Source organism: Mus pahari, chromosome 15 (assembly GCF_900095145.1).
Source record: "Mus pahari chromosome 15, PAHARI_EIJ_v1.1, whole genome shotgun sequence".
In the NCBI taxonomy this organism is placed as follows: domain Eukaryota; kingdom Metazoa; phylum Chordata; class Mammalia; order Rodentia; family Muridae; genus Mus; species Mus pahari.
In genome coordinates this window covers 32,215,733-32,230,157 of record NC_034604.1, presented here as the reverse complement: position 1 = coordinate 32,230,157, position 14,425 = coordinate 32,215,733, and the positions used below count along the sequence as shown (strand labels likewise).

The 14,425-nt window shown below is 40.3% G+C and overlaps 1 protein-coding gene across 11 annotated transcripts in view; it reads right to left on the bottom strand.

Moving 5' to 3' along the window:
- The window catches only part of LOC110333405 (protocadherin alpha-4), a 229,917-nt gene that overhangs the window by 86,046 nt on the left and 129,446 nt on the right, over positions 1–14,425 (bottom strand). The window contains exon 1 of one of the 11 annotated variants that reach the window (XM_029546753.1): positions 2,348–4,850. The exons of the other annotated variants lie outside the window; for them this stretch is intronic. Within the exon in view, the coding sequence (XP_029402613.1) occupies positions 2,348–4,783 (2,436 nt within the window). The 5' untranslated portion in view covers positions 4,784–4,850. Of the gene's footprint in view, positions 1–2,347; positions 4,851–14,425 lie in introns of those variants that run through there. 11 annotated transcript variants of the gene reach the window in all.

Sequence of the window (14,425 nt, the reverse complement as noted above, 5' to 3'; positions counted from 1 at the left end):
AGGGTCTTCTACCTGAAATAAGACAGGGTTTCTCGCTGAACCGGACTCATACTTAGGCTTGTCCAGTTAGCCCTGTAGGGTTCGGAACCAGCCTGTCTCTGCCAACCAACACAAGTACAGTTTGTAGGCATGCCTTCAGTGCTGCATGGATGGTGGCAATTCAAAATTAAGTTGTCATGGTTTCATAGCAAGTACTCTCACATGCTGAAGCATCTGTTCAGCCTACTTTAAAAAAAATAAAGGCCTCAGTTTTCTTTTAAAATTCCATATCCATTGGCATTTATTATGTCTTACTAACATTTCTCTTTTCTAGTCAAACCCATTTCTCAAACTATCCTTATCCCTAGTATCCTCATCTCTCTTTTTCGCAAAAGCAATGAGCAAGTAATGATGGCCTATACATTTGTTTCCAGCACCTGGGAAGCAGATCTAGGCTTATTTCTGTGAGGTAGATGTTAACCTGGTCTACACAGTAAGTTCCAGACCAGGGTTACATACTGAAACCACAGTGTCAAAACAAAGCAAAACAGAAAGAAATTAAGTAAATTAATTGTATTTACATTTTAAGTACTTTGATGCTTGAATGGTTAACATTGGCACACTGAAATTTCCTCCCCTAACAGTGAGATTTTATAGGTAGCAATTTCTGCAAGTTTCATATTGTAATATGTGACTCTCTTGATTCCTTAGCCATCTAAGGAATTGGAATCACACTTATTCCAGAATTTAACACTGAAGTGTTTTCATGCTAGTTTTAGGACCAGAAAGTTTCTCTGCCTAACCATTTCCTTGTATTCAGAAATACGTTCATTATATTTGGAAATAGCCATTAAACTATTAACTATAGGTACATGTTGAAGTGTTCGTATTTCAGTCCATTATTTGTACACTTATTAATTCATTCAGTGGGTATAGTTTACATTTAGCTTTTATCATAGCATGTGAAATGGTATATAAAATTATGATACTTTGAATCTTTTGTACTTATAGTACCATAATTGTTTGAGAGAGGAATAATTCTCAAGCCATTTCCCCTAATTTCTTAGGAGAGTAAAACAAGGAATGCTTTGGTTTACTTCCTTGATGTCTGTGTTCATAATTTCTTGTTTCCATGATTATTTCAAGAATAGAGCAGAAAATAATAATGTATAATAGTAATGGTGTAAACTGCATTGGTTTAACTCCATTCAATTTTGTTGAAATTCTAAAAGCCACTGAAGTATTTTACTTAACTTGTATTAGGTATGTCACTCTCAAATACAGGAACTCCTAAAATAATAAGAAAATTGAGTCCATGTTGAATGAATTTTGAAAAATAAAGATAACTCTGAAGACTCATATATGTCTGACAAAAAGTGCTAATTTTTCTTTTTGGAAAAATATGCTTAATAAATACAAAATAAAGGTCGAGACATTTACCTTCATTATATCAATATAAATAGGCATTCTGAGATATGCTTGTAACTTTTATGCATTTACAAAGCATTGTGGAGTTATTATCTATATCTAAGCAGTATTTCTCAAAGAGAATTTGCCCTAATGATACTCAGAAAAAGTACAGGATACAGAATATGCCATATTTTATTAAATATCATTCAAGACCAAAGGCAAATCTCATCTCTTCTGTGAATCTGTCTTTGATTCCTTCCTTCCATCCAGAAATTCACTCAAGTTTTATCACTATCTTTGATACGCGCCCACTGAAATTTACTTTCTACCTCGAGTAATGATCCTCTTTCCATGAAGTACTGTAGTGATCTGAGTGTGTCTTCTGTGTTTGGTTCATGACATGTGTACTCACATGGCTCTTCACTTTAGGATTCTGTGAGGAAGCTCTCTCATATCTGTTGCCCAAGGAACACTCCAGCACTCCTTTATCTTTAATTTTAGGATGCTATTCCACATTATTAGTATAGATTTTGATAGCTTTTAGTGTTTCTCAGGAATAAACTCTATGAAATGGTTCATCAAGTAAAGATGCTTGACAACTTGAGTCCAGTACCCAGAACCCACATGATAGAAGGAGAAAGCTAGTTTTCTCTGATATCCACAGACACTCCATGTTTCACACCTGTACATGGATACACACACACACACACACACACACACACACACACACACACACAAAATAATCAGTCTTTAACATTTAATTTATAAAAAAAAATAACTAAATTCCTTGAGGTCTAAAACAGTATTCTAATGAAAGTTGCCAGAATTCTTGACAGACTGAGAAAGGAAACAAATGGTTACACATAAACCAAAGAAAGACTCATCTAAGAAATATCCTAGAACATAGCCTGTAACTATCTCCTTGCCAGAGAAGTCAAACCACATAAGATGTGCTTACCACGGCATCCACATTTGAATGATCCCCTTTCCTATTCCGAATCTGAACACAGGATATTGGCAAATTCAGTCCTATACCAGGGGCCAGATTTCTCAGATCAGCAGCCTTGTATTTCCCATGCAAGAGCAAGCTGTTATTACCATAACCAGGTCCCAGAGAGGCTTGATAGAGATATGTCTGAGAAAGTCTCTCGACTGTGGTGACATCTATTGTGGCTGATGTCACCCAAGGACTAGAAGCCATCATCCTCTCATGTCTCTCATTTTCTGGCGAATGACAGAAGTTCTGAGAGCAACAATCTGGGCTCTGGTTCAACTTGATGCACACAAAGAAAAACAAGCACCCCAGAAATAAAAAGGAAATGCAGACCAGGGCTATTATCAAGTACAAGTTCCGGGCAGAAAGCTGTGCTCTTGGTTCCCAGATATCTTCAAAGTCTGGAATGACCTGAGGAGCAGTGTTGCTCAACAGCACACCCAGACTAACAGAGGAGGAAAGCGGTGGCTCTCCGTGGTCCTGAACCACTACCACCACGCTCTGCTCAACCGCATCAGTGGGAAAAACTAACCGTGCAGTACGCAGCTCTCCGGTGTTGACTGAAATTCTGAAAAGACTAGAGTCAGAAGCCTGAGAAATGTGGTAGGAGAGCCAGGCATTGGAACCACTGTCTGCATCCTCTGCTACCACTTTTGTGACCAGGTGTCCAGCTCGGGCAGAGCGGGGCACTCTTTCCACTGGGATAGAGCCATTTCTAGGCAAGGGAAACAAGATGTCTGGTGCATTGTCATTCCTGTCTACCACAAACAAGTTCACAATCACTGTTGCACTTCTGGGAGGAATGCCACCATCTCGGCCTTCCACTTGGAAGTTAAACCCCCTGAGCTGCTCAAAGTCAAAGGAAGTTTTGGCAGTGATAACACCGCTGGTTTGTTCCACTGCCACCAAGCTGGAGGAAACTGGCATCCCTTCAGAAATGACATCCAACAGCTCATAAAAGACAAGGCCATTCTCCCCCAGGTCTGGGTCCTGAGCGAACACACTGCCTAAAGAAACTCCTGGGCTATTGTTTTCAGCCACAAAAAGTTCCTGTTGTGGTTGAGGAAAGCTTGGTGTGTTATCATTCACGTCAGCCACTGACACCGTGAGTGTCCTTCGGGTGCTTAATGGGGGTGATCCACCATCTGAAGCAGAGATCAAGATCTGGTATTCACTTGCTTGCTCCCTATCCAGGGGCCCATCGGTCAGCAATCTGTAGAAGCTATCAAAGGAAGCCTTTAACTGAAAGGGGCCTTTGCTGGACATGCTACAAGTGACCTTACCATTGGAACCTAGGTCCTCGTCCTTTACACTAAGGAGAGCAATGACTGTGCCAGGAGCTGCATCCTCGAGTACTGGGCTGGAGAAGGTCATGAAGTCCATCTGGGGGGCATGATCATTCACATCAGTCACCTCTACAAGCAGTTTAGTAGTGGTAGCTAGACTAAAAGCACCTTCATCTCTTGCTTCAACAAATGCTTCCAATAAAGTTTCTGGTGGACCTAGTGAAGCAGCTACCTGAACCTCCCCACTTTTAGGATGTATGTGAAAGAGGTGCCTCAGCTCTGCTGGTGTGCTATTGCTTAAGGAGTACCACACTTCTCCATTGGATCCTTCATCTGGATCCAAGGCTTGAACGTGGAATAGCACAGTTCCATTGGGTGCAGTCTCTGGAACCTTGGTACTGTATACGGAGTGCTCAAATACAGGTGCATTGTCGTTGGTGTCCACCACAGTGATAGTGACTTGAACGGCCCCAGAGCGTGCAGGCAGGCCACCATCCTGAGCAGTGAGCACCAGCAGGTGGGTGTCCCGCTGCTCTCTATCCAGCGCTTTCTCCAGCACCAGCTCTGGGTATTTGCTACCATCGACCCGCGACCCCATGTCCAGGCGAAAGTGCAGGCTAATGCTTAGGCTGTAACTTAGCGCGCCGTTGCTTCCCTCATCAGCATCTTGGGCATTTGGAAGAATGAACCGGGCTCCGAGTGGCAGGAACTCCGGGATGTGCAGGTGCACATCTCCAGCAGGGAAGAGGGGTGAATTGTCGTTGGTGTCTAGAAGGCGAACACGTATTTTGTGCAGCTCCAGAGGGTCCTCGAACATTAGCTCATATGTCAGGATGCAAGAAGCTTTGGCCGGGCACAGCCGCTCGCGGTCCGCTGGCTCTTGAACCACCAAGCTACCGCTACCCAGATCCACTCCGAAGTAGGGCTCTCTGTGGTTGGAAAGGAAGCGAAAGTTCCGCACGGACAGAACAGCCGGTGACAGCTTCAAGTCCGAGGCGATATTGCCTACAGTAACTCCCGGTTCCGTCTCCTCCAACACCGAATACTCCAGCTGTCCTGCCGCAGCACCGCAAGAGACCCACCAATACAGAACCGCCATTCCCCAGCCCACCATCCTCCCTTTCGGCGTCCACGCTCCAGCTGCTGCGACCCAGGACCATGCTCTGAACTCCTGGAGAGGAGGAGACTGGAAAATGCGCGAGCTGTTCCGCCAGCTTGCATTGCAAGCTCTAAGTGATGCGGCCACTGGCGTTCCGCCCCAGCAAGGCTGATAGCTGTGCTGGGTGCAGAGGAACACAGCGCCGCCTAGGGGTGCAGAGGTAAACTGCCCCGGTGGGGAGGCTCTGGACCTCTAACGCTGGTCTGGACTTGAAAGATGCTGGAGGAACTGACACGCATCCTGCTAGTGATGTTTCCTTGTGGCAGTTGACCAGCTACTGCTGGTTCAATATGGAGCGACAAGGCGGGTCTCTGAGGACCAACACTGGTGTTAATTTCAAACTTCCTCTAGATTCAGGCTTTTAGAGGCAGTGGAACCAGCAGGAGCAAAGTTCTGTGCTCCGATCTTTCCGCAAACCCGTTTCTCTTCCTTTAGGAGTAACTACCCGCCCTTTCCTTTGCAAGCCACCCAAGACTCTGGAGAGAATAAGATGTCATCAACCAATCAAAACTAAGAAGCAAAACCGCAAGCTTGCCAAGTGTCCCCAAAGAGGACCTATGACCATGTGGAGAAAAAGAAAGCACTGACTGGTGTTCTTCAGCACAGTGCGGCCAGGACCCAAAATTCATTCCCTGCAAACATTAGAAGGCAGCAAACAGAAGCAGCTTTCACTTTTAATCTGATCTGCAGAGAATAGTGCCCAGTTTTACGAGAAGTATCTCTATTTAAGGGGGGAGGGAAGTACACGTGTTACCTAGCATCCTGCAGTCAGCCTCTTTCCCTGAAGGGTGAGCTGAAAAAGAATGAGCTAATTAAATATTAAACACTAAATTGCTCATTCAAATCTTTCATTTGATAAAGTTGTTCAGAGTCCCCGAGGATCAAAATTTGCAAGGCAAAACCTGAATGGGATCAAAACCAGAAGTTCCCACAATATTGTACTTAACTAGTAACAATTTTTGAATGTGAATGACTGCACGTGTGTGTTAATCACACAATTCTCTCGACTTTTATGTATGTGTGAAATTTTCTGTTTTTAATTTGCTGATTTAAATGGACAACTTCCGCATTCTCCTCTTAAGACCAAAAGTGGAATTATTAACTGCAGTGTTCCACTAAATACCAATTACCACCACCCCCTGCCCCGGGCATCACAGGCCAATTCTTGATCTCACTGGGGAACTAGAAATAACAGGAAGCAACACAGCGCAGTGAAAATGGCAAATGTGTCCTCACTGGTTTGCTTCACCAATCAAAGCAAACTTTACCAAATTTGAGACAAAAAGTAAAGCAAGACTCACAACACGGTGTGGACATCACTAACAGATTTTGCCAGATGTAAAGCAGCCCATACAACTGAATTTGTTCCTCACCAAATTTCCAAAACACAGTGAATGATCTGTTCATCTGCCGGGGGTAGTATTTGCACTTTCTCCTCTTAGCCTAGCCTAGCGAGGGTGCCTCCTTAGGGATGTAGATTATTCTTTCCATTTTCCCGTGTATTCACAGCAGAACAAATACAGCTGGAAAGTTGTATGCATCTGAGAAGTTCTCTTTAGTTTTGGACCTGAAGTCAAACCTGCAATTACATCAGGTTTAGAAATTCTGAGCTGTGTCCAGGAGTGTGTGTGTGTGGTGGAGGGGGGGTGGATTAAGATGTAAGGGAAAGAAAAACACAGAGAGAATCAGCATGGGAAATTTTCACAAAAAAATCATAGCCAACATCACATTTTTTTTTTTTTAGTTTTTCTTTTTGCTATCTCTCTGTTTAAACTGTCATAGGCAGTCACTTTCAAAGGATCTCATTTGAGTCGTGGATAGAAAGATAGCTATGAAAATTAACAGATAGAACATCACTTTCACATTAAGTAATTTTTAACCCTGTAAAATAGCTTAATCGGGTACCCAAATCAAGTCTAGCAGAGTGAGAAGTCTGACCATAGAAATCTGAATCATGGCCCTCAGAAGTAGTCAACCAGCTGAAAAGGAAAAGAAAGCACAAGCCCCTTTGTCCTGGGTACTATATGTATAATCCTATATCTCAAAATTGCAGTTTGACTGTTAAGGGCGAACCACTCTTACTGCCTATCTGCTGTCCTGAAAGATATTCTTGAAAGTCAAATTCCAATATCCTTTTTTTCCTCAAAATCTAATTTTTCTTTGTTTGTTTGTTTTTCATTTGTTTGTTTGTTTGAGACGGTCTCTCTATGTAGCTCTGGCTGTCATAAAACTCACAATGTGAATCAGGCTGGCCTCAAACTCGTAGAGATCCACCTGCCTCCTCCTCCTTCTGAGTGCTGGGATCAAAACTGTGTACCACCAGCCCTGGCTTCACATTTCCTCCTGAATAATGCCTTTGTATTTTCCCCCCTTAGCATGTATTTTATTTCTTTAAGAACACTGAGAATATATTAGATGTCCTTTCCTGCTTCAAACTACACTTTTTAAGTTTGTTGAATTTATTTGTTATTTCCCTGAATTTATTTCTCATTTCCCATAATATTTTCAGTCTTATCATACATTGCTTTTCAATTTTGCTTTTGTTTTTGTTGTTTCTTCTTTGTTTTTTTATAGTGCTGGTATCAATCACAAGGCTCACACACAGTAATGAAGAAGTGCTCCACTGAACCTCTCCCACCCTCTCCCTTGACTGTATGACAGCAGGGGTTGGCTGTTCACTGCTTTAGTACTTTTGATGTGGCCTTAATTTCTGTATTTATTTTCCTATTTCACGAAGCCTTAATTTCTGTATTTATTTTCCTATTTCAGGAAATCTGCCAGCTCACTCACTTTTCATGGCCTTTGTGACTTTTTAATTTTATCCTTGAAACTCTAGACTGAAGTCGAAATTTCTGATTTCCTTGGAAACTCAGTTGTGGCATGTGATGTTTTTCTGGAAGCTGTCTTGTGAGAGGATATTTTGCTGAAGCAGACAGATGAGACGACATGTGATATTTTGTTGGTCCGTGATGTTTGAAAAGGGTATAAATGGAATCCCATAAACAGTGAGAGGTTGCTTTCGCATTGCTACCCTTTACTACCCTTCTCTGGTCTCCGACGGCCTTCCCTGGCCAAGCACGGCTTCCCTGGTCTTCGCCAACAACTTCTGCTGACTCGAGCAGATTCTACATAACCCTGTGGTTTCTGGTGGATTGAGCTGCTGCTACTGATCATGTTTGGTGTTTGCTATTAGACTGGGGTGGTGGTATCCTGACAATAAAGAGTGGAATCACTCCAAAGAACTATTTGTAAACAGGTCCACAACCCTCTTTTCCTATAAACTTTCTTCTTTTCCTGCCTATGGTTGGCGGGCTACACGGGAGGTTGAAGCATTCTAGAAGCCTATAAAGCAGGTTTAGGGAAAAACCTAAGTCCATACTAGATCATATCCAAGTTTTTTATCCTCTGAAGCCATTACAATTAAGTTGTGTGAAGAGGATGTGAGAATGTGATACATTTGATAGGAGATTAACAAATATAAATAACTCAACTCAATAGTAATTTTAAAAGCTAATTAAAAGTGGTTAAAGGAGACCCAGTTCAGTCATTAAACATTCACCTAGCATATCAAAGGTCCAGAGTATGATCCCTGCAGAACTGTCAAAAAAAGGAACAGGATTATCAGGTACTTAGACAATTCTCAAGAGAAGATATATGAAGATCTAACAGAATATGAAAAGTGCTCAAAATCAATTATCACCAAATAAATAAAAATTTAAAATAACACTGGAATATCATCTTGCACTAGCTAGAATTATTCTTGTCAGAAGATGAAGTATTTATATGGAGGTAAATAAATAAAAATTCTTTTTTTACACTATTGGTAGAAATGTAAATTAATGCAGTCATTAAGAAAAACATTATGAAAGATCCTCAAGTGTTTTTGTTTTACACTCCATACTTTACTCCCCCTGTCCTGATCCATTCTCTAACTGTTCCTGGGAATCTGCCACCCCCTTATGATCTCTGTCATTGCTACATGTCCATGGTTCACAGATAAACATTCAGGCAAAATACCTATACATAAAAAAATGAAATAGATAAATTAACCTTTCTGAAATTTAAAATAAGACAAATGATCTAGCAATCCCATTACTGAGTATATATTCAGAGAAAAATAAGTATGTCAATGAGAGACCTGGTTCTATGTTCAATGCAGCATTATCCAAACTGGTTAGAGTTGGAACCAAACTAAGAGCCCATTAACATGTTAATGAATACAGAAAGTGCAAATATGTTCCATGGAATTAAATTAAATAATTCTCTTTTGTCCTGCATAGCCCTAGCTGTCCCAGAAGTAACCCTATAAGCCAGGCTGTTCTCCAACTTAAAGATCTGTCTGCCTCTAACTCCCCAGTCCTGGGACAAAAGGCATGTATCACCACCACCTGGCTCATCTTGTTATTTTGTACAATGTAGATGAGCCTGAAGGTCGCTAAGTAAAACAGAAAGATAAACACTATGTGATTTCACTTATAGAGTCAGCTTTTATATCTTTGGGTCAATATCCATGGTATCAATTAATCAATCACTATTGAAAATATTCAAATATTGGTTTTGAAGTATCATGTGGATTGTTTTCTTGTAATTCTTTTCTGAACTATAAGTATAACAAATATTTATGCAGCATTTACATTGTATTAAGTATTTAAGATAATATATATACAACATATAGTATACATGAGGATATGAATATATTATATATAAACAAAATACCACTTTATATAAGATATATAACTATTCATATATTTTGGTGAGGGGGTCTAAAGCCTTTTTATTTACTTCCTTTACTAGTTTTTGCCTTGATATGCTGGGATTTTACGAATAGAAATCTGTATTATCTAGAAATTTTCACATCTAATAATATATTGTATTCTCCTTTATAACATATATATTTTCCTTACCCTGTATTATCTAGAAAACCTATGTCAGTATTGAATAGTATTTGTAGAAAGTATCCTGGTGTGTATATTTTTAGGAGTAAATTCCATTTAATATTTAATGTGCAAGTGTCCAATGACTTGTGATAAACCTGTCAAACATCTATCAAATTTCTCTTAAGTATATCCTCTAAGGATGAGCTAGTGATTCATGTTTACCATTTTTGAAATCTTATAAGATTTATGTGGGATTTCTGGAAAACATTGATAGTATATTTGTCAGATGTTTATGTCAGCCTAACCATTATCTGATAAACTAGTGTCAAGGAGAATGGGTTGTGGGTTTAGACTTTCCCTTTTAATCCACAGCTGTAGGAGATTTCATCTGCATCTCAGAGGAAGATCTACGATTTGTGTACACCAAGTATATAGAAATATAAACTTTAAATGTTCAAACATATTACTGTGATTGAACAGAATGTTATAGGTCTTAATACAGTGAAATTCCATGAATTTGAGTTTGTAAGAAGTAATAAAACTCTATAACTTTCTGATCTTGGCTTAATATTGTGGAATTAAAAGGGTTTGAGTTTGCCATGAGGTGGTGGCACACCACTTTAATCCCAGAACTTGGGAGGCAGAGGCAGGTGGACCTCTGTGTTCAAGGCCAGTCTGGCCTACAGAGTGAGTTCCAAGAAACCCTGCCTTAAAAAAAAACAAAAATTAAAATTAAAAACAAAATACAAACAAAAAGGACATGAAATTTTTACTTTCAATTTCATATATTGAAAACTTAGTCACCAATACAATAATAATAATAATAATTAAAAGTTTCTCTGTATAGCTCTAACTGCCCTGGAACTCATTTTGTAGACCAGGCTGGCTCAAGCTCACAGACATAAATCTACCTTTGCCTCCTGAGAGCTGGGATTAGAGGCTTGCACCACCACCACAGGGCAGTGAAAGGATCCTTATAAGGCAAGGTCTTGTGAAAGGTGATTAAGTGACTAACATTCACCTCAGCCTTGCAGCAATGCATTAGGTCTCTTGGAACTGGATTGGTTACAATGAGAGCAGGATTTTTAAAATACTTTTTAGTTAAAATATAATTATATCACTTTTCTCACTCGAAACCCTCCTCCTATGTTAACCCACCACACACACACACACACACACACACACACACACACACACACACACACACACCACTTTGCTCTCTTTCAAAATAATGGCCTTCTAAAAATTGTTACATGTGCACCTGTTCTTAAATAAATAAGCACAACTTCCTCAGTCCTATAATATTACCTGTGTGTATGTTTTCAGGACTGACCCTTTGATATTGGATGGCCAATCTGTGTGTTCTTCTCTAGGAAAGACAGTGGGCTTTATAAAACCAGTTTGGCTTCACGTACTGACTTTCTTGCTATTGATTACTGGTAGTCTCCTGGGTGCACTCCTCCACTTATCAATGTTCAGTACAGTGCAGAAGCAAACAGATTCTCTTGCCATGTTATCTGACTTTCCTAGCTTCACAGAACTTAAAGCCAAAATGAACATTTTTTTTTCTTTAAACTTGCCCAGTCTTGGGTAGTTTTGTTACTGTGACAAAAACATCATGGCTGTCAAATAATCAAATTCTATTTTGGACTCTAATACTAGAGGTCTCATTCTCTTTCTCAAGAAATTGATTTGAATAAGAAAGTATGATTTTTAGTTATGGGGATCACCTTGAAAGTAAATATGTAAATCAATTATATGAAATGAGATTTTAAAATGTATTGTTGAAATCGTACCATTTAGAAATGTAACAAATTTACAAGTCATCACACAGAATAAAGAGAGAAGAGAACACTTATCCCAGATAAGAAAATGACATATACGGTAATTCAAATCCAAAAAAAGAGAAATAGAGCTAGAAATGGGAAGAAAGGATTGCTATAAGTATATAGTTTGTTTTTAATATAATCTATTTCCCCAAATGCCTCTAAAATATATCAAATTGATCATACATATATGATGGCTATTAGAATACTTCCAATTCTGACTTCATTTTCACATGGCTTTCTCTTCTCCATGTATATGTTCCCGTGTCCTCTGTGTTTCAGAAATGTGTTTGTCATGGGAATCAGCATTTATGTAGAAAATCCAGGACAATCGCAGCCAAAGATTAACTCAACTACAGCCTTTTTTTTTTTTTACTGATCAGTCTTTATATAAAAAATAAAAGAATCACCAAAAGCACAGAATTAAAATGTCCAATGTCATCGGAAATAAGTTTACTAAAAGGATTTAAAGGTAAATCTTCACATTAGAGGGATTATAGGTCCTACTGAGAGAAAGAATTGTTTGTCACAGAAATGCACCGGGGAGAACACTGACCACATGGCAGATGCTGAAATAATCTCCCATATGCAGGTTGACCTGCTGGTGTGAGCAGTCACTGAAGCAGCAAGAGAAACTCTAGAAAACATTTCCAAAGTACTCAGGGGCTCTACAGAGGATGCATTCTTTTTAGTCACCTCTCTGGCAATATTAACCCCTCACCTAACAAGTATGACACTCCTACGAAGGAGATGAGAGATGTTGATCCACTATTCCATCTATAGTCAGACATGGTTTGCCAACTCTAACACAGTGTAAACAGTGGTAGTTTGAACCCAAAGGACCTGGGAAGAGGAAGAGACAACAGGATATTCACTAATTCACTGGTGCTCCATCACACCTCTTCAGAACACAGAAAGCTTCCAGGAGCTCTGGAGCAGCAGTTCATGGGTCAAAATTATGGCTCTTAGACATGGCAGAATATGGGGATAGATAGCTCAAACTCAAAGGGCCACTTGGAAAAGATTTCTGGTTCTAGAACCACAGATTGTATGAATGAAAAATATAAAAACTTGCCTCTGAGTCTTCATCATTTGAAAGCCACCACAGTAAATGTGTGAAATCTGGGCTCTCTGTAATGCATTTCAAGCCTTTTGAATTGATGATCACATTGTACAGGGCCATGAGCATCAACATCAAGTGCACTGGCTCAGTTTCAAGACTCACCACCCCAACAGCTGTAACATGGAATCAAAACGCACTCAATTGGAATTGATTAAGAATTCACAACTGTGTGTGATGGGAGAAGCACCTGTTAAAATTCCAGACACCACAAACACAAACTGAATTTCACCAGAGTTGACCTTCACACCTCCATCTGGTTACCTGAAAAAACTCTCCATCAGTGATCCATAATGCTGAAAAGTCAATGTTTTAGGATGAGCTACCCATTACTGGAGTCGCAGGAGCTGCTCCAATCTGCGCACAATACTCTGCCTGAAGGGGGCGCTGCTACTTAGTTTCACTCAGCTGTCCTGGAAGCACCAGCTCTCTTTTTCCCTCCTGATATCAATCAACCAGCAAGTTTCCCAGGAGGGTCTGAAATGTTCCTAGTCCAGTTTCAGTCACTATAATTCTTGCTCTTTCCTTTCCTGGAGTTTCTTAATATCTTTATTTCTGGAAACTTTCAGTACCCCTGTTTGGTATTCTGGGTAAAAAAAGCTCTGTATTTGCTTTGCTTTTACTTTCAGGTATTGAAAATCCTTCTGTCTGGCTTTAACATTTTTTTTTAAAGTTCTCATGCACATAGGATTCACTGACGCCTCCTGCCCCACTATACGGTTAATTTTGCTATTCTTTATTTATATAAAAGATGGCTACTTACTTGAAATAATGGTGGTAATAATGCAAGAGATGATTCTAGCTCTTAGTAAGAAAAATGAAAGGCAGCAATTTAACAACTGATAGGTAAGGGAAATTGGAGGTACTCTGTGATAAAGTAGCTGTGGGAATTAAGCTTGACTGTGAGCTTGACAAAATTTAGCCTTCTGGTTGTACCTGAAAAGGCATTTCCAGAGATGTTTAATTGAGGTGGGACAGTTCACTATGTGTACAACACTGTTTCACAGGGACAGGGTCCTGGACTGAATGAGAAGAAGAAAGAGTAAGCATCAGCAATTCATCTCTCTCTGCTTCTTGATGGAGCAAACAGAAAACAGGAAGCAGACCTGAATTACAAAGGTTCAAGGCCATCTCAGTGAGCCACTTCTAACAAAACCCCATTTCCTAAAGGTTCTACATCCTTTGCAAACAATACCACCACCTGGAAACCAATACTGAAACACATAGGCTGACAAAAACCACTTCACATTCAAACCACAACCTTCCGCCACTGGATCCTATAGACTCATAGCCTTCTCAGGCTAAAACATTTAGTCCAACTTCCAAGAACCTATAGACAACAAATGCAAAATTGTTCAAAATTCCAAATGTCAAAGTCTTTTCTGAGGTTCAATGAAATGACTTAAGTGAGTCCCTGTAAGAATGGTTCTTGCCATTCCTAATGTTGCAAACCTTTGGTACAGCTCCTCATGCTAATGTGACCCTTCCAAGCATAAAATTATTTTCATTGCTACCTCATAACTGCAGTTTTGCTACTGTAGTGAATTGTAATGTAAAAGTTTTTGGATGAGTCCCCAGGCCTGATCCAGCATCCGGTGCCTTTCCTCGCCCGAGGAGGGGTGTCTGCCCAGCAGTCTCCAGGTCTGAACTGAACGGGACCAGTCCCCAGGTCTGACTTGGCATCTGGCGCCTTTCCCCTGCCCGCCCGGGGAGAGGTGGAGAGGTGTTCGCTGGGGAGTCCCCAGGCCTGATCCAGCATCCAGCGCCTTTCCCC